This window comes from Microcebus murinus, chromosome 5 (genome assembly GCF_040939455.1).
Source record: "Microcebus murinus isolate Inina chromosome 5, M.murinus_Inina_mat1.0, whole genome shotgun sequence".
Lineage (NCBI taxonomy): Eukaryota > Metazoa > Chordata > Mammalia > Primates > Cheirogaleidae > Microcebus > Microcebus murinus.
Window position 1 is genome coordinate 101,432,901 of NC_134108.1, and position 20,323 is coordinate 101,453,223.

Below are 20,323 nucleotides of genomic sequence, written 5' to 3' on the forward strand. Positions count from 1 at the left end.
GCATTCTTTTTCATTTAGTTACTTATTTTTTAAGGCTGGTCAAGTGAAGCAGTGGATGTGGAGAACAAACAAAGGAATCTGTAACTGGTTTGTGATCAATTAGTTGTAAACAGCACTGCCCTCAGACCAACCCTAAAAAGTATTCTTAATGCTTGTCTCTCCCTAAGTGCTTCACATCTGATCAATTACAAATTCTGTCAACTCCCCCGACAAAGTAAATCTTAATTCCATCCAATTTACTATCTCCATTACCATCCAAGTGCAAGCCACATCAATTCTTGTTTGTATTGCTACATTTTTAATCCTTTTGCCACATATAGCCAGTGATATTGATACATATCGCTATCTCTTCAGCCTCATTTTATGTCTTTTTCTGCCTTGCCCACTATAGTTTCATTTCATTCCTTAAATGTGTCATCCCTTCATTCCCTTTCTTTACCATGCAAACCCAACTCTTTCCTTATACTCTCTTCTAACTAACTCACATTCATCCTTCAGATCTCAGTTTAAATGACTTTCCTTACTCTCTTTTCTGGTTCCCCAGACTGTTATATTTGCCTGATGTACACTTTCATGATCCCTTGTAATTATCCTTCTAAGCATTTATTACAACAGTTGTAATTATATAATTATATGTGTTCCCCCAATTAGATTTCTTTTTATTTTTTTGAGACAGGATCTCACTCTGTTGCCCAGGTTAGGGTGCAGTGATGTCACCATAGCTCACTATAACCTAAAATTCCTGGGCTGGGCTCAAGTGATCCTCCTACCTCAGCCTCCCAAGTAGCTGGGACCATAGGAACGCACCACCATGCCCAGATGATTTTTCTGTTTTTTTGTAGGAACAGCGTCTCACTATGTTGCTCAGATTGGTTCCAAACTTGTGGCCTTAAGTGATCCTTCTTCCTTGGCCTTCCAAAGTGCTGGGATTACAGGCATGAGCCACCATGCCCGGCCTAGATTTTAAGGTTCAAAAGATCAGGGGCCATACCTGTCTTATTCTCCAATATATTAATGGTTCCCAGTACATAGCTCATAGTAATAACTATTGCTTAAGAAACATTACACTGCATCTTACACTCCTACCACCTCAAAATGCTTGTAGTTTTCCAGATGTGCAGAATGCTCTTATGCCTCTCTGATTTTGCATTAATAATCCTCTAAGCCTGGAATAATCTTTCTCTCAACCGCACTCATCCATGAACACCCAACTTGAATACTGCCTCCTTCATGAAGAATTCCCAGAATTCCACCTTTGTTTAACATTCACATAATATAGTATTGTTTCTTTGTAAGATTTATTTCATTCTGTTGTACTTAAAGACTGTTCTCATGTCCGTCTCCTCCACTAAATGAGAGCTTCTAAAGGATAAGAGTATAGATTATTTTTCTTTGTATTTTCCATGGCATGCAGTATGTTTGTCTCACTTACATGTTCAAGTAATGTTGAAGGATAGGAAAGAGGATGTATTCTTTATTATCTATCACCCAAGCTCTAATTTCTCCTTGTCTTCCTAGGAGAGTGCTCTTTTTCAATCAGGTAGGATTGTAGTCTTTTTATACGTGGGTCTCGAGTCCAGCACCTTTGATGGGAGAAGAGCTTAAAAGTTCTGGCCCTTTGTAGTCAACTTATGTATTGGGGTTCTGTTTATACACCCATCCCATGATAATCTATAATATTGATTGGGGTGAGTCTTCATGTTCTCTGAAGCTAACCAGGGATATGCTCTTGGTTTTTATCTCAACTGTAGGGAATGTTGTATCTACAACCTTTCTTTCATACCTGTCTTTGGTATTTCTTCTTTCTTTGCCTCTCTTTACAATGTACAGTTGGTTTGACATTTTCTTTCTCTTTCTGTTCATTTCAGAAAAATATGTAAAATGCATAATTCTATCTACCTATAAACAACTATTATTAATACTTTGGTGTATATTATTTCAAACACTCTCCATTGATTCATTTAACAAATATTAATTGATCACCAAGAAAGCATCAGATACTAGTCTAGATATGGGAAGTATAGCAGGGAACAATATAGACAAGGTTCATATTCTCATGGAATAGAAAAAGACAGACAAAAATTAAACAAGTACATGTTAGGTAATGGTGAGTACCTTAAAAAGGAAAACAGGATAAGGGGTATCAAGTGGTTAGGGAAGGACTTTTGGATAAAGTGACATTTATCATTCTACCTTTATTTGCATATCTTCATTGATTAATCAAGTGTATTTTGTTACTTTTCTCAGTATATCATGAACACCTTTCCATGTCGATAAGCATACTTGTATAATATTTTTAACCCCCTTGATTTTTGTTGTTTTTGTTGTGTGGATAGCAAAATTTATTTAACCATTCAAATCACCTGTTGTTTGACATAATTTTCTTAGGGTAAAAGTCAAGGAGTGGAATTGCTATGTCAAAGGGAGTATACAAAAATTTGAGATATGTACTATGTGTTCCTAGATTATCTTCCAGAAGATGGTGCTAGTTAATGTTCCCACCAGCAGTATATGAATTCTCCCATCCCCTACCTGTTGGGTGTGATCTTTTTAGTGAGTCTTGAATAAGGCTCTGGTAGGGAAAGAGTATCTTTGAAGCCCTAATTGTTTCCTCTTCTCTATCCTGTCTTCTTCTCCCACCCAGCTAATATTCCAGGTGCCCAGTTCCCTCAACTTGTCTTCTATAGAACCTCAATCATACTTAACCCTCTTTTTTGTAAAATTATCTTTTTTTCTATGCCTTCCTTCCCAACATTAACCAAAATTCTCATTTCCTGAGTGCCTTGTTCCCAGCTTAGTAACAAATTAATTCATATTAAGATATTTATTATTGATAATTTAATGTTAGAGAGTTGGTATGTTTTAAAAGAGGATTCAAATTAACACAAAGATATTAAATCTTAACAGTGATATTTTAGGCAGTTAGGAATATTTTACCCATTTAAATTTACCCAAGAATATTTAATTCTTTTAAGTCATCCCACATAGATGACTCTCTGCTTTATCTATGTATAACACCAACCCTACTTTCCACTTTTCCATAACAGAATGCATGTGATAAGTGAATTCACTGTCACCTATTTTCTGCATTTGCTTTGTTTAACCTGTCAGTTACCTTTTCCATTTTGTTTTTTCTTCCCTCCCTAGTTGCCATTCTGATGAAATTTAACTAACATATTTAGTTGCATAGGTAACACATTCAACATCTGCCAGAAGGTATACAGTGAAAAGACTCTTGTCTACCTTTTATTCTTCACTTCCCCTCTCCAGAGAAAGCCAGTGTTTCTATAATCTTGGGTATTATTCTAGAGATCTTTTAGGATATGTAAGTAAATATATTTGCCATTATGATTTATTCTCCACGATGTGATAGCACTATGGAGTCTGAGCCTTGGAAACATGTTTCTCTTGGGGTTCCCCCCAGCTTGTGCATCTTTAGGCTTTGGAAATATGGTCATATGGCCATATTTCTATTCTTATGGCCACTTTTTTCAGAGAAGACAGATCTAGATTGCCTTGAGTTCCTTGTAAATGCAGATTTTTCCCCTCTAGGAGTCAAAGGTAAACAATGAGAAGTCCCGTACTAAGAGCCCCAAGCCTGCTGAAAGCCCCCAGTCAGCAACTAAGCAATCTGATCAGCTCACTGCTGTGTATGAGTATTACGATGCTGGCAATCACTGGTGCAAAGACTGCAACACCATCTGTGGAACCATGTTTGATTTCTTCACCCATATGCACAATAAGAAGCACACACAGGTAGGTATCCTGCCTCTGTTATTTCCACTCTCACCCTCACTTCCCTCAAACCTCTATATCCCTATCTGCATTACAAAGCTGGAAAATGAAATATTCTCATATGGGCAGGAGCCCCAATCTGAAGAGCCAAGAAATACCAACAAAGGAGACACCATCCCCGGGGCTCAGTCCAGGGGACCTGCCTGTAACTAAACACCATAACAAGTGTAAGTGAGGCTTCTGCCTCTTTTGATTCCTTGAGTACCTGATTTTTTGTTTCATTTTATCTTTTTCTAGTACTTGCTCTAACATGTGTTTACCTTTTCCACAGGTGATTTCCGTTTAAACAGTTGGCAGAGTGGGTGGGGGTGGGTAACTGGGGCTTCTGGTCCCCTGGTCTTATGTGTGGGGGAAAAAAAGAAAAATAGGTCATTGAGTTTTTAGTGCTGTTGTGTGAGCGCCTCTGCCTCTTACAAATAGACACTGGATCCCTACAACAGACCTTGGGCTTCAAAGACCCACAGTGAGGCCAAGCAAGATGCTGTAAAGCGCACTGACAAGATAACTGTCCCAGCAAAAGGTATGTTTCCTCTCTGTCTTCTTTGTGATTTCCTTATGTTCAGCCAAGGAAGAGGTGTCCCTGAACTAAGGTGCTAGGAAGCAGCATAGCATGAAACAGCCATTCCTTTTACCCAAGCTATGTAAGAATGCCTTCCGTGTGCAAAATAGTATATTGGGTCCTGAAGCTAGAAAGAGATGTATAAGACAGTGATCTCTACCCATATGGCTAAAAATAAAACAGATATTAAACACATACACTTAAAATATAGCAGAACTGTCATTATCATTGGCTTATGCACCCATATCTTACTTACTTGAAATGTAGGTAAAAAACGTACAGTAAGAGATGCAGTGATTTAACTGCCTTTTCAACTAAGAACTATAAAATATTTTAAGTCATTGTTATTAAGGAGTGATTTCCATTTAAACAGTTGAGAAGTAGAAAGTTTCTTTGTCTTTAAACTTTTCAAGTTCTTACCTTAACAGGTAGCCAGTGCTGCTACTATGTCTTTTAGACTTATAGAAGATAGAGTTCCTGAGTAATTAATTACCAACATGAGAGATCCTTATATAAATGATAGTGGGCTGTTTGGGAGTATAATTTTTAAATCTCCTAAGATGCTTTGTACTAATTAGAGTTTGAGGAGAATCAGCAATAGGAATGGGTCTGGCACAGGAGACTCCTGAATTAACCAGTTAGTGTTCCCAAGAGGTAGAAGGAATAGAGGTATAGAGTTCAAGCCTTAGATTGGGAAGCCTATGCCATTGGGATTCACCTAAATGCTACTTCTGACTTCAAAGTAGGTAAGGTCCTCTATACTATAACCATTTTATTGCAGAAGGGTGATGGGATTTCCTTTGGTTACTGTCATTGTAGGTGGAAACAACTTATTCTTTTGACTTTTTTTTTTTTTTTTTTTTTACTTCTTCTAGGCTCTGAGTTTCTGATTCCCATCACTGGATTTTACTGCCAGCTCTGTGAGGAATTTTTGGGGGATCCAATTTCTGGGGAGCAACATGTGAAGGGTCACCAACATAATGAGAAGTACAAGGTTGGTCTTTGTAGTAGCCCAGGGAGTTTCCAGTTTTCTGTAGTAAATCCTTTTGACTTTATCAAACAACTTCAGAGACAGAAAAGTCATTGACACTTTAAATTTCATATAACCACTAGGTAGTTCTCAATCCTAGTGAGAGATGCTGTACCGGTAGAACCATCTATATCCTTGAGGACGATTATCCTAGGGATTTCTACTAAATGAATTCTAGTACCAGTGGGTCCAAGATTTTCTCTTTTATAGTATTTTGACTAGTTGTTGAACCTTTATCTTTTCTCTTCCTAGAAATATGTGGACGAAAACCCATTGTATGAGGAGCGGCGTAATCTGGACCGCCAAGCTGGCTTAGCTGTGGTCCTAGAGACAGAACGGCGAAGGCAGAGTGAGCTAAAGCGCAAACTTAGTGAGAAACCAAAGGAGGAGAAAAAAGAAAAAAAGACAAAAGTCATGAAAGAAGTAAAAGATGATGACACCGTCTCTGAGGAATTAGAAGACCAACTCTCTGAGGGTAGGAACTCCCTTGGAAAAGCTGAAAATAAAAGGAACACCAGCATCAAACTCCAATTAAAAGAAGAGGTAAAGAAGGATTCACCAACATCATCTTCTTTTGGGAAATTCAGCTGGAAGAAGCCAGAAAAAGAGGAGGAAAAAAGTTCAGTGGTTGCCCCAGGTATCCCTAAAGAAGAGATCATGGAAAGCAGTAAGGACAAAGAGGATGGCAAAACTGAAACTGGAAAGGCAAAGCCCATCAAAATCAAGCTCTCTGGGAAAACTGTTGTTGCACATACCAGCCCTTGGATGCCTGTTGTGACAACTTCAACACAGACTAAGATCCGACCCAACCTGCCTATTCCATCCACAGTACTCCGCAAGTCAGGTTCAGCCACAGTGAGCAAACCAGCTCCTCTTAACACCTTTTTGTCCATCAAATCCTCTGGAACCACTGCTAAACCTCTGCCAGTAGTTAAAGAGTCTTCAGCTGATCTGCTCTTGCCTCCAGACATCATCTCCAAAGCATTTGGAGGGGAAGAGGTGATTCTAAAAGGGTCTCCTGAGGAAAAAATGGTGCTGGCTGAGAAGAATGAGCCGTCCCATATACCAGAGCAAATGTTACCACCACCTCCACCACCTCCACCCCCACCCCCTCCACCACCCCCAGCCATACCTCATCCAGCTGCCCCGTCTGCTACGCAAGCAAGTGTCTTGGCTCCAGTAAAATCAAGCCCAGCTGTATCTCAGACTCTCAGCCCTGGCCTCCTGGGTCCTAACATTTTGAACCCAATACTGCCTGTAGCCATCAGGGCCTCAGCACAGCCAGCTGCCATTCCTTCTGATGAGACAGCTCCTGGGGTGAGTGAGAGTGACCGGGACCAGACCCTGTTCTCTGTGTTAGTACGTCCTCCTCCACCCCTCTCAAGTGTGTTCAGTGAACAAGCCAAAAAATTGGAGAAGCGAAATTCATGCTTAGCCACAGCCAATGCTAAGGACCTGTATGACATATTCTACAGTAGTGGTGGAAAGGGGGTCTCTGAGACTAAGCTGAGTGGTGGTCCATTGGCCAATGGGGAAAATAGCAACCTCTCTAGAGCTGAAAGTTCAGACACCTCTTCTACTTCAAGCAACAGTGTATCCCAAGAGAAGTCTCAAGATACTATAGTCAACAACTCTGAAAAGCCCATTGCAAAAACTCTGGTGTCCTTAGGGAAATGGTCAGTTGTAGAACACATAGACCCAAAAAGCAGAGAGAGCAGCTATGGTTTCTTACAGCCTCTGACAAGGTTGTGTCAAAGCAGGTCTTATGAAACTCTTACCCCAAAGACAGACACTTTGGCCATGTGGACTTCTAGTTCTTTCCAGAATGACACTAATAGGGATATATCTCCAGAGGAGAAAACTGAGCTTGATCTGGGAGAGCCAGGGCCACCTGGTGTAGAACCAGTCCCTCGGCTCTTAGATATACACTGCTATACCAAGGAATCGCAGAAGTTGGTAGAAATCCACCTCATAGAATCTGGTAACCAGAATAAAGAAAGCCAAGAGCTCCACCATTCTGAGGATTGTGGAGAAATTGAGGTAGAGACAAACAGTGAACTAAAAGGAAGGGTAGCAAAGCTTTCTGAGGGGATAGTTGAAGAAGGAGCAGGGTACAACATTGGGCCCCTCAGCATAGAAGATTCTAATTTAAATCATGGGAACAGGTTCATGTGGGAAGGAGAATTAGAACAGCCTAAGTTGCTAATGATGAATAAAGAGGCTGAACAGTCCAAGAAATTGATGGCAGGAAGTGAAACTCCAAGTAAAGTAGTGATTGAATTGAGTGCACAGGCTCTCCCTTCCACAAAGGCAAAAATAGATTCATTTCCTTCAGAAGCCAGGTCTTTACTCCAGAACCCACAAGATATACCTGGGAAAATTTCTGCCCCAGAATTGCATCTTCAAACCCCAGTCAGATCAGCTATGTGTTTAACAGATAGTACACAGGAGCAAGGAGTTTCAGCTGGTAGTGAGGAGTGGCTAGAAAATTCAACTCCAGAATTAGCATCCAGAACTACTAGGTACAGGAGCCTCCAACTCCAGAGAGAAAAATTTTCAAAAGACTTTCAAGGTCAAAAGATCTATGAGCTGGCTGTTTGGAATGAGAACAAGAAGAAGCCAGAGACCTGGGAGAGCCTGGAAAAAACAGAAGTGGAGGCTCTGGAGCTACGAGATGTCCATCCAGAATTAACAGTGACAATAGAAAGCAAGGCCTTAGAAGACTTTGAAGCTACAGACTTAAAGGTAGACGAGCTTGCTACCCTGGGGAATCTGGGTGATATACATGTTAATTTCTGCAATACTCGGATAGACCCAGCACATAGATCTCCCACTACCTTGTCTCAGAAAGTATGTGAAGAAAGTTCTATATCACCTCCAGGGTGTAATCCTTCCACTCCCACTGACTTTGAACCAATCCCATCTTTTTCTGGGTTTCCGTTAGATTCTCCCAAAACTTTGGTGCTTAACTTTGAGACAGAGAGTGAACAAAACTCACCTAATCCCGTAAGTGTGAGGATCACTTCTCCTAACATTTTGAAAACTGAATTTCCTGTAGAAAATGTTGACTGTGTCTTGGGAGGCCTGGAGGGAACACACCAGGCCCTTGACCTGTTAGCAGGAGGAATGATGCCCGAGGAAGTAGAAGAAACTTCCCAATTAGAGAAACAAGAGTCACTCAGATTGGAATCAGAAACAATTAATCCTGCAGGCCTTGGGCCATCTCCTTGCCTTCCAGACCTTGTTGACTTTGTAACGCGGACTTCTGGAGTTCAGAAAGAGAAACCATGTTCTCTACTCCCTGAGCCAGGTGACCCTTCTACGTGTAGTTCCCTGGAGCTGGGCACACTACAGCTAGAAATACCGAATGCATCCATCACAGAGGTAGCAATTCCTCAAGTACATAAGGACAATGGCAACCCTTTAAATTTGGTAAAAACTCCAGCTTCACGGTCCCCTCCAAGGGAGCAGGTAGTTGGAGGCAATATGGTCCTTCAGGAAATGCTTGAACAAGAAGCTACAGTTGATATCATCCAGGACCACAGAGAATTCAGTGTTCACAACCAAGAATAAATACTCAGAGCTACTTGCAGATGAATCAAATTGGTTTCTAGAAACCAGATGCCCAGAAGAGATCCAGAACTAGTTTGTCATCTCATCTGGAACCTACACCGAGCAATGCAGTCAGCATCTTACAGTAAATGTTTATGGAAGCTAAAAAATTTACCTCCTTTTTTTTCTTTCCCTTTAAAATATCAGACAAATCAGTCATAACTTCTATACATATCTGTAAAAAAGTATTTTCTGTTAATTTGTTTTTTGGCCAATTTATTTTCTCCTACTTTGTCATTAAAACCAAATGTCTATCTGGCTTACCGCATAGTGTGCTTTGATTGTATTTTGGCTTTGACTCTGCCATTTCTGGAATGTGGGGGAGGAGGGAAGACAGCTGACTTCTCCAATTGTTGTGTTGTATTCCTACCCAATTTCACGGGCAGCTGATGGATCTCTGGGAGAAACACCAGAAACCTTGCAGAAATGGAAAACTTGGAGGAAGAATTGTTCATCTTTTAGGCTTTCATTTGGATGCCTTAACATTGTTCGAAATGCAACATTAGTAGTATTTTTGTTTACTGGTTACTTCCCTTATTGGCATGTCAACTCCTGTACCTCCCTTACTCTGTTGTCTTTGAGATGGTCCTGCTTACCCACAGCCCTGTTTGGAAATGGCCTTAGTAAACATGGAAGAAAACCTGGCAGGCTCACTTTTGGAAGACAACAGATCGGTAAGGCTTATTCATGGCTCAGTTCCAGGAGCAGATACGCATTTGGGGATCACTTTTAATTTTGAAATGGCCTTTGTTCATTGTATTGTGATCCAGTAACACTGTGTATTAAATTGTATTATATTGTTTAGCAGCTATTTCTGTTCTGAAGAGGTAGAAGATCTGAAACTTGTCTTGGGATCGGACTCATTCCCTGCTCCACAAACCCATATGTATCCTTTCCTCTACCTCCTCCTTTCCCAAGTTATTTTCCACCACAGTGTGATGTTTTGGGTTGTACATTTTGTTAAAAAGATTAAAGAATTTATGAGTTGGCTTGAACAAGTTTAACTTTATTTTTAATGTGTTAATTACCTGGAATAAATGCATTAATCTCATGTTTCTTTCTGGATTTTTGTTTTGAAACCACACACATTTGAACTCCTAAGGAAAACTAGAACAACTAACCCCTGCTGCCTTATTGTCTATCCATACCCCCAACCATTCTTTCTTCACTTGTTTAGAGCTGCTTCCTTCATGCCAGAATGTTAGATTATATAGTCTGTGCCCCAGCGCTGCCTGAACAGGTAGTGGGTAGGCAACTGGTCAGGTATTGGCATCTTCCTGTTGTGAAGCTTTATATACCCTTGTGTTGACTTTCTCTGGGAACTAAGCTCCCTTAGGACAATCAGGTTCTTGCTAAAGGTGCTGTTGGGAATCAGGGAACTCAGTCCTCAGATTTTCTAGTCTCTGTCCCAGAATCCTATTCTCCCTCCTATTTCCTCAAAGATAATGCAAAATTGCTGATCTTTTTTCCTAAGAACTATTTTTTCCCCTGCTTCTTCTTGTGCAGAGCTGTAGAATCCTTAGGTTGAGTTTGGAGAGGCTATTTAATTTTTTTAGAACCTTGGCTAATGTCAGTTTAGAAGTCATCCTGGCCTCTCTTCATCATATTGTGGAAAGGGCACACATTTGGGAGAGATAGATCCTTGAATATGCCTCAGCCATTTGCCTTGCTGTGATTTTTGGACAAGTTAACTTCACTGTATCACAGGGTTGTTTTGTTTTCCTTCTTTAAGATAAGATCATTATCTCCATCATAGTACCAAATGTGTACAGTGTCAGGCCATCCTGCCTGAGTAATCTTTATAGGCCTACTTTGTAGGCTAAAGCCTGAATTCAATGTACTTTTCTGGCCTAGAAACCATAGACTAACTCAAAAGGCACTGTTTAGTAAGCTTAAACCCAGGTGAGCTTCAGGGAGATTTGTTTTCCCAAAGAACTACTCCCTTCCTATTCTTAGAGGTTTTCTACAGGAATTCAGTGAACATAAGAATTTTAAACGCCAGTTTGTACTGGTTTTCAGGCCTGTTCACTTAGTAAATTCACCTGTCTTTGGGAGTGAGACGGATTTAGGAAAATAGTGGGGAGGAGTTAATCATACCCAGATTCCAATCCTAACCTCACTTTCTCTCAAAGAGAGTCACATTCTTAACTCTCTAGGAGGGATTGGGGCACTTAAGATGGCTGGGAAAAAACAGGCAAAATCTAGGAAGGGCAGAACTAGTTCAAGTAGCTGGGGCTGGAGTACTTTGGGCCTAAGCTTTGGTAGCAGTTCCTCTTGTGCTCTGGATAACTTCAAGATTGACACCAAAGGCATCTACCAATTTCTAGATTAATGCTCGCTTCTAACAGTTGAAGGAACATATTCTTCATATCTTCCTTGAACCAGCAGAGGAAGAGCTTTTAGATTCTGTAGTATGGGCAGGCAGTGTTGCTGACTTCTTACTCTTTTATCAGTGGGGCCTTTTACAAAGAAACCAGGTGAAAGAAAGGGCAGAACTCTAACCCAGTAGTTAGTGCCTGGAGGTAGAGCATAATCTTTCTTTTCATTTACTGTTATCACAGTACTAAATAAATTATCTTGGGAGACAAAGACCCGTGCAAAGAATGGGCCCCAACCTTTACATGTGGCTTGTGGTATAACTTAAATTTATACAAACATCAGGAAAAATTTTTATTTTACTCCTTCAGCTGTGAGAACAAATGGTCAGCAGTTATGTTTAAATTGGGGCAAACACCTAATTTTACCTAAATTGTAGAGATAATTCCCTAAAAACTCCACTTGGCTTTGTGAATGAAGGCCTCCTGATTCTAAGCCATCTTCTATTCACAGCTGTTCTATTCACAGGGCACATAATATTCTTTGTTTCTGCTGATGTTGCTGAATAATATAGAGTGTTCCCACTTAATCCCATGCCACTTCATCTCTCTACAGAGTCAAAAAGTTAAATGTTTTGGTAGCAGAGTATGCCAGAATATATGTGTTTATCATGTGGCCAGGTTCAGGGACTAAGGAAAAATGGAGTTGAGGGGGTGGACACAGGCATCCCATAGGAATGTTAAGTGTATTTTTTAAAAAGCGGGGGAGGGTTTCAAGAGGAAATAACCTATCACAGAAGTGAAGTGGTTTTTTAAAATAAATACATATTCCTAAACCTCAGTTCTCACCTTAACAAAGCTTACCTACCAATCCAAGGATGAGAACCTAAGCAAAGCATTTATTAACAATTTATGTGAGAACATGGACAAATAAAAATAGTTTGGGATTGTGAACACATTTCACCTTTAATTTTGCAGTGAAGTTTATGTAATTTTAACTAAAAAATATGTATGTGATAACAGTAGTTATAACCTAAATAATTGAATTTATAATGAAAATCTTAAAAAAAATTATAACTCTCCTGATTTGCCTTCATTCTAATGTACATTTTCAGAAGAAAACATAAACAGGTATGTTTATGTTATAGCACTTAGCAAAGTTTGAATTCTATACGTATGTTTCTTTGATTAATATATACCTCCCCCACCTTCTCCCAACTACGGTATAAACTCTCCAAAGCAGGGAGTCTGTCTTCACTTACTTTTTTTTTTTTTTTAATTATCGTAGTCACAGTGTAGTTGCCTGACACATAGAGGGTGCTCAATAAATAATTTGTTGAAAGAATCAATGTGGTAATAGTAGTTGTTTTTATTAACTGATTGTTGATATTTAGCAATTTATGAATAGATTAAAACTGTAAATTGCTGATTATATTTGCTGACTGCTTAGCACTCCAAAAGCTCACTGTTCTCTTGCTTCTGTCCTGAGTCTTTGTATACAAAGCACTGTCTATAGTAGTGAGTGCATATATCAAGGTTTCTGGTGGTTCCCTCATTTCAGCAGCATTCTGGAATAGTGGTGCTGGGCCAGGAGGGAAACACACTGCTCCTGCAATTCCTAGAAGAGAAACAGGATGGGAAGGAATGTAAACTAATCTTAGAGGTAGCAGAAAAAGGTTTGGTGGCTGTAATTTTAGGTTGCCCCCTTTCTCCTTCCAGCCAGATTTCATAAGCTTGTTGAAGTCAGTCACTCCAGCCACAAATCTCTCTGATTTGGCTAAAGGAGTAATTCAACACTATGGCCCAAAATTCTCTTGTCATTTCGCCAAAACTAAATCATAACCAAAAAAGTTGCTGTTGGAAGAGGGAGGGAGGGATGCTTTCACTTTTGTATCTTCTGTTTTGTTTCAACATTCTTAGCATGAAAATGCATTTTCTATAAAATACAAACATTTTATACACATAAAATATGTACACACGCACACATATATAAAATATGTTTATGTCATTAAGGGTTCTCTGGTGCTGTGGAATTATAGACCAGGTTTTTCCTCCTCTGTATACTTTAATGTATTAAAAAATAATGTTTTTTTAAAGTTGTGTCTCATACTGAGTGCATCCCTGTCTTTACTTCTTTCTTCTGTTTTTCATCATTACAAGTAAGTCCTGCTCCATTATCTTCCAAGACTTCCTAAATTACTCCCACCATTGCTGGGCAGCATACCTTCTTGAAGAACCTGTTACCATTCTTTCCTTCTCTTCCTCTCCCCCTTCCCTTGCCCCTACCTCTGTTGAGCTGGTTGTGCATATTCATTAATGTTGTACAAGCGCTTGGATGTTAAATGATATAAATCAAGATAACTGTCTTCACAAAGCTTCATTTAATACAGGTACACAAAAGAGATCACAGAGTCTTTGTTACATGCAGAAGGACAAATGATAACTCATAAGGAGATGTAATGATTTAAAGCTGCTCAGACTTTTGTTCATTCCATTTGTGGAGGATCAGGCAAAAAAGGAGTTTTTAGAAAATAAGGAAAATGAGTATGTTTAAGGGAAGTGAAGGAACAGGATGAAAATAGAGGCAGAGTTACATAATGGGAGAACAAAAAGTAGAGGATGTGGAGAAAGATAGCAAAGAGATAAAATCAAACATATTATGGTATTATTTTCTTTCATTTCTCTGATACTCTGCCCCTGCTAAGTTTCCATCCAGGCTTCCTGAAGCTCACCTATATAAAGATGATTATAATAACATTGTTATTGACTCTCACCTGCCTATCTTCCTTTCTTTTCAGGGGCAATTCCAGAAGTCTTCAGATTTCCAAAAGGAGGGACATTTTTGCCCCAGGGAGGCAGACGTAGAAGTCACAAAGACCATGGAAATGAGCGCCTTTCTGGTCAGTAGGCCATGATCTCAAGGATCTGACTTCCAGAAGGTAGGTATGGCTGTTGGGGGCAGAATGAGTTGTGGAGAAGGCCCTGTCATTTTAGCTGCCAGGAAATGGTAAGGTGAGTGAGTGGGAAATACACACACGCACACCAGTAGAAGAGGAACAAGATGAGAATGGACATCAAGGATATGTATTTTAGAGTTGCCACTCCTCACCTCATTTAGCATTGAACAAATTATCTGAAATTTCCATCTTTCATTTTGTACTGTGATACTCATGTGAAAGCTGTGGAGTTCAGGTCTTCCTATTCTTTCTGGGCCCTGGGCCCCAGGGTCCCCAGTTCTGAACATCTCTTATCTCAGTTCCAGCCTCCTTTACTGGTTCATACAAAAACAAGGTAAAATTGGGTAGATCCTTAAAGGAGTAGAGTACAAGTAGGCAAAGGAGGCTCAACAAAGGGGAGACAATCACAAAGGGGGTGTTTGAACAATCCAGGAATATCAGGCAACTGTCTACCAGTTTCCACTCAGTCTCACTATTCCTACACATGTTGAAACATCTGTAGGAACACAGGAACAGCAGGAAAACATTATTTCAAAACACCAAGGAAACCCCTTACTCTTTGATCATCTAAAATGCCAGTAGGTACTTCTTTTACTCCTCTTTGTACTTTGGGGCTGTGGGCTTCAGAACACAGTGGGAATGAGAACCAGAACCCAATAAAATTTAGCTTATCTTTAAGTCCCATAAACTCTGAGGTTTTATTTAATTCTAAGCTGCCCCGGTTCCAGATTTATCCAGAAAACTATTAATCTAGTTTTGTTTTTGACTTGTAAATCCAAGTACTTTTTAGAGTCCTGGAGGCCTAGTTTACTGCCCAAATAAATCTATGGTTTTTATAAGTTTTGGGAATATTCATGAGTAATAATTTATAAACAAAGCCATCAGTGGAAAAGGAAGGGTAAAAAGTAAAGGGTAAAAAGTACCTCAGGTCTCTTACTACTGTGATTATATCAGGAAGGACTACTCATTCCTCAGGCACGACCATGTGGATGAAGCAATGGGAAGCAGCCTGGTGCCAAGGCTGCCAACACTTTGTCACAACCACTTTCTCTCCTTTGCTCCAGTCCAGTTCTGCTTCTCATCAACTATCACATTCCTTTGTTCAAGGACAGTCAAACATGTTGATCGCAAGCTTGTATACTGAACTATGACTCATAGTCCTACATCCATCCCCTGCTTTGCTGCTTAGACCTCAATTCTCCAATGGAGTCTGAAGTCCATGTCTGAGATGTACTGATCGGGGGGGATGGGCAGAGGGAAAAGGAGTATTTTTTAGAATAATGTTTTTCCCTCTGAACTTCTTTTATTTGATATGCTAGAGTTCACATATATTTTGAATGATGAAATATTTAAGATCCACTTTTTAATTGAAATATTCCTATAATATTAAACTTCATATAACATAAAATTCACCATTTTATTTTATTTTATTTTATTTTTTTTTTTTTGAGACAGAGTCTTACTTTGTTGCCCAGGCTAGAGTGAGTGCCATGGCATCAGCCTATTTCACAGCAACCTCAATCTCCTGGACTCGAGCAATCCTCCTGCCTCAGCCTTCCAAGTAGCTGGGACTACAGGCATGTGCCACCATGCCCGGCTAATTTATATATATATTAGTTGGCCAATTAATTTATTTCTATTTATAGTAGAGACACGGTCTCGCTCTTGCTAAGGCTGGTTTCAAACTCCTGACCTCAAGCAATCCGCCCGCCTCAGCCTCCCAGAGTGCTAGGATTACAGGCATGAGCCACCATGCCTGGGCCTATTCTTGTATATTATTTACAAATTACCAGGCCGTGGCTCACGCCTGTAGTCCTAGCACTCTGGGAGGCTGCGGATGCCTCAAGGTCAGGAGTTTAAAACCAGCCTGAACAAGAGCGAGACCCCGTCTTTACTAAAAATAGAAAGAAATTAATTGACCAACTAAAAATATGTAGGAAAATTAGCCAGACATGGTGGCACATGCCTATAGTCCCAGCTATTCTGGAGGCCGAGGCAGTAGGATTGGTTGAGCCCAGGAGTTTGAGGTTGCTGTGAGCTAGGCTCATGCCACGACACTCTAGCCCAGGTGACAGCGGGAGACTTTGTCTCAAAAAAAAAAAAAAAATTATCTGCCAGACCTTACTATGAAGGTGAGGAAGTTGCTAGTACTTTATACCAAAACCAAGGAGCAATTACCACTATCTATTGGATTTATAAACAAGCTGACTACTAACTTTCACTCCTCTCTTTTTCTCTTTAGTTTCCAGTGTATGGATACATTTTTTATGCTGCAAATTGTTTGGAAGTAGTTATTTTTGTATACTCTCAGATGAAGTACACATTTCTAAGTGATACTTGAAAAGCCAAATCCATTTTTACATGGAAAGCAATCAAAGCTGTTACTGATTTCTTCACAATCATAGATTGAAAGCAGCCATGGTCCTTCCCTGTAATCTTGATTCTGAATGAATCTAGTTGATGCCACTGAATCACAGAATGTAGCCCACTCAATAGCCCCAGGCAGCTAACCACTAGTAGCCATGTACAGAGTGCATTTGACAGGTCCATGTGATGGCAAGATGATGCTGGAAAACAAGGGGACAAAATCAGACAGACTATCACAAGAGACATAAATGATGTGTGATTATACAACAGCAATTCTATATAGGTGGGGGAATTAGTATGTTTTGAAGAAAGCAAATTCAGTCTTTTTTGTGTGTATGTTTCCTTTTTTAAAAAGTAATATAAACTATAGAAAGTACAGCGTTCTAGTTGGAGGAGTTATGCGAAAGATGCAGTGAGAACACACAAGGGGAGCCCAGGAGTTTGAGGTTGCAGTGAGCTATGATGATACCATGGCACTCTAGCCAGGGTGACAGAGTGAGACTCTGTTTCAAAAAAGAAAGCACAAGAATTTATGGGTGATAAAGATTAAGAAACACAACTATAATGAAAGACTGATTTTTCATTAACTTACAGAAATGAGTGATTTCCCTTTCAAAAGAGTCATCTAGGAATAAAGTTCTGGATGGTGCCTTAAAAGTCACAAGCATGTGACCATGTCCTGGAGCAAATCTATATAGACATAAAATGGGTGGAGTTTATAGTTGTAATCAAACTCACTGCAAAGCTAACCTGACGTGTAATGGCAGCCATAGTACATTGCTTTATAGTTTACATAACACTTTCCCACATTCTCTTATTTGCCACCTATTTAATGATAGAAATAATTGTGTTACATGCTAATTAAGCTTAATTAGTAAGTTCTTGTGAATGGCTATAATTAGTGGGACTGGTTTGCTGCTAAAGCAAATTTTCAGTTCTCTTTTCACTTTGTTACCTACTATTTATAACCAGGATCAGTTTAAATCGTATTCCCTTTTTGCATCATACATGTTGATCTTCATGTATATTAAGAAACAAACTCCTGAGATCTTACTCCTAGGAAGCTGAACTTCCCTCACTCCAGAGCTCTTATTATCAACTCTCAGCCCCTACCAGTCCCCTCCTATTCCCATGTCTCTACCACTAGCACTCATCTTACTCATCCCTGAGGAGGACTTGTGTATAACATTTAAGAGTCATTCACCAATAAATATTTATTGAGCACTGTGTGACAGAGATTAAACAAGGCACTGAAAATACAGTGGTTGGCAAAGAAGCCGTGGTCCCTGCCCTCATGAAGCTCACAAACTAAGGGGGCACACAAAGCCTAGATTGAAGTGGAGGAGGTGGGCAGGAAGCTGGCATACCTTATTTCACTCTCTAAGCTACAACCTAGCCTTTATTATAATAATAATGCCTCTTCTGTGCAACAACCCTCCAGGGGCTTGAAGTCATCATCACCACCACCATTCATTCACTCACCTAGAGTTGAAAAGCTTGGTTCCTCAACTTTTATAACAATAATAATCAAAAGGTCAATTCATCAAGAGAATAAAACAATCCTAAAACATATGTACCTAATAACAGAGCTTAAAGACATGAAGTATGTTAGTGGGAGATTTTAATAATAACTATCATTTACTGAGTACCCATGCTGTACTCATTGTTAGAGATACACAGATAAATAAGTCTCAGTCAATCCTGTCAATAAGAACATCATAGAAGTAAACAAGGACAACAATGTTGTATATACTGTATCAGAGATCTGTTCAGGGAAAGGCAGGTGGGCACCAAGTGAACAGTCATCTTTATGAGAGAGGGGCCCTCCTAATAGGAGATGACACAAACTGCACCTTGACAATTGAGTAATTCCTACTCTTGGCTGGAATTATCCATTTGTGGTATTTGTTAAAATATCATTTTAGAGACTTCAGTCACACCAGCTATTCTTCGAAATACCCATTGTCAGTAAGGACAAATGCATTCCTACAAGAAATGTTAATTTTCCCTCTTAGCATTATTTACAAAGCCTCTTTTAGAATCAGAATAATAGAAACTGGCAAAGAAGAAGAGTAGAATACTGTGATTAGCCATACCTGCAAATGGATACAATAGCAAATGTTTGGAAGGAAAAAGCCTCAACTAGTCTTTTCTAAGTACTGAAATAGAAGAGATGAGGCATACTGTGAGATGAGGCCATACAATAAAGAAGGCCATGGAAGATGTGGGGAGCAGTGAAGCATTTGCCCCACTGACTCAGTGCAAATTGTATGAAAGCAGCATGGTACTCATACTCACACTCCAATGTTTGTTTCTTCGTGTTAGGCCCTGTGCTGGCTGCTGAGGTAAAGATGACCTGTGGAGGAGGATGAGGGAATCACACAAAGTGACCTAAGCCAGAAAGTTCTGGGAACCTTGGAAAAGGACTATATGATGTGTCCTGGAAGTTCTGAGGAGGACAGATAGCTGGGCAGATGAAATTAGCCTTCCTAGATGAGACAGCATATCTAAGAATAAATAAATACACCAATACAGTCCTCCTAATCTGAAGTGGGACCTTCTCCATGAGAGCAATAGAGAGCAAAAGGCAATGAATCTCTAGCTGCCTCCTTCAAGAAGAAACAAATGAGAGGCCAGAAACAAGACAGTACAACCCAGTCAGTGGAGGCTAAAACTAATATGTTTTAAGTTTGTTAAAGAAGCCTTTCAAGAAATAATTATAAAACTAAAGATCTTGAAATATTCCCCAAAACAAGAAACAAATAATGAGAAAGTATAGAAAAGTTTGTGCAAACCTTCTACCTTTAGAAGTCAACAAAGAAGATAAAATAAGTATTATAAGCAAAAAGTATTGATGGAGACAATTCAGGAAACGGATGTTGAGTGGAAGTTTGTAGATAGCAGTGCCATCCCTGTTGCCCAGATGAAGAGACTGAAGTCCCAAGAGGGGGACTCCTAATGCAGTGCTCTTTTCACCTAGAAGAGCACAGAGCACTATAGTCCAATGAGTGCACACCCTCTTCAGCCCTTTCTCAGCAGACTTGATGTAGCAAAGGAACTTCAGAAAACTCTTTGGTTTACCACCATCCTTCATTGAGGGATTTTCCCCTCTTCTGGAACGCTGGCACAAAGTGATCAGCTCTCCCTCCTGTTCCTTATTGGCTGAGCTACCTCTTTTCTTTAGTTCTCTTCAGGTTCTATTATTATTAAGACTTTATTCACATACCATAAAATTCACCTATTTAAAATGTACAATTTATGGGTTTTAATATATTCACAAGGTTGTACAATCATCACCACCATCTAATTCCAGGACATTTTCATCTCTCCCTAGAGAAACCTTGTGTCCATTAGCAGACACTTTCAATTCCCTTTTCCCCCAGTTCTCTGGCAACTACTAATCTGCTCTTTCCCAATATAGATCTACTTATTCAGGACATTTCACATAAACATAATCATACGATTTGTGGCCTTTTGTATCTGGCTGATTAACAATGTTTTTATGCTTCATCTGTGTTGTAGCATGTGTCAGTATTTCATTCCTTTTTATGGCTGAATAATATCCTATCATAATGGATATACCACATTTTGTTTATTCATTTATCAGTTGATGAACTTTGAGTTGTTTCTACCTTTTGGCTTTTATAAATAGTGCTGCTATGAACATTTCACATACAAGGTTTTTGTT

At 39.6% G+C, this 20,323-nt stretch overlaps 1 protein-coding gene across 3 annotated transcripts in view; it reads left to right on the top strand.

Annotated features, from left to right (window-relative positions):
* ZNF318 (zinc finger protein 318) overlaps positions 1 to 16,000 on the top strand; it is a 91,759-nt gene extending 75,759 nt beyond the window's left edge. For 2 of the 3 annotated variants that reach the window (XM_012773112.3, XM_012773111.3), the window contains 4 exons: positions 3,553 to 3,756; positions 4,216 to 4,315; positions 5,230 to 5,348; positions 5,637 to 10,047. In XM_012773112.3, coding sequence (XP_012628566.2) covers positions 3,553 to 3,756; positions 4,216 to 4,315; positions 5,230 to 5,348; positions 5,637 to 8,957 — 3,744 coding nt within the window. In that variant the 3' untranslated portion in view covers positions 8,958 to 10,047. Of the gene's footprint in view, positions 1 to 3,552; positions 3,757 to 4,215; positions 4,316 to 5,229; positions 5,349 to 5,636; positions 10,048 to 14,109 lie in introns of those variants that run through there. The other variant, XM_012773113.3, reaches the window with a different exon arrangement.
* Positions 16,001 to 20,323: the final 4,323 nt, after the last annotated feature.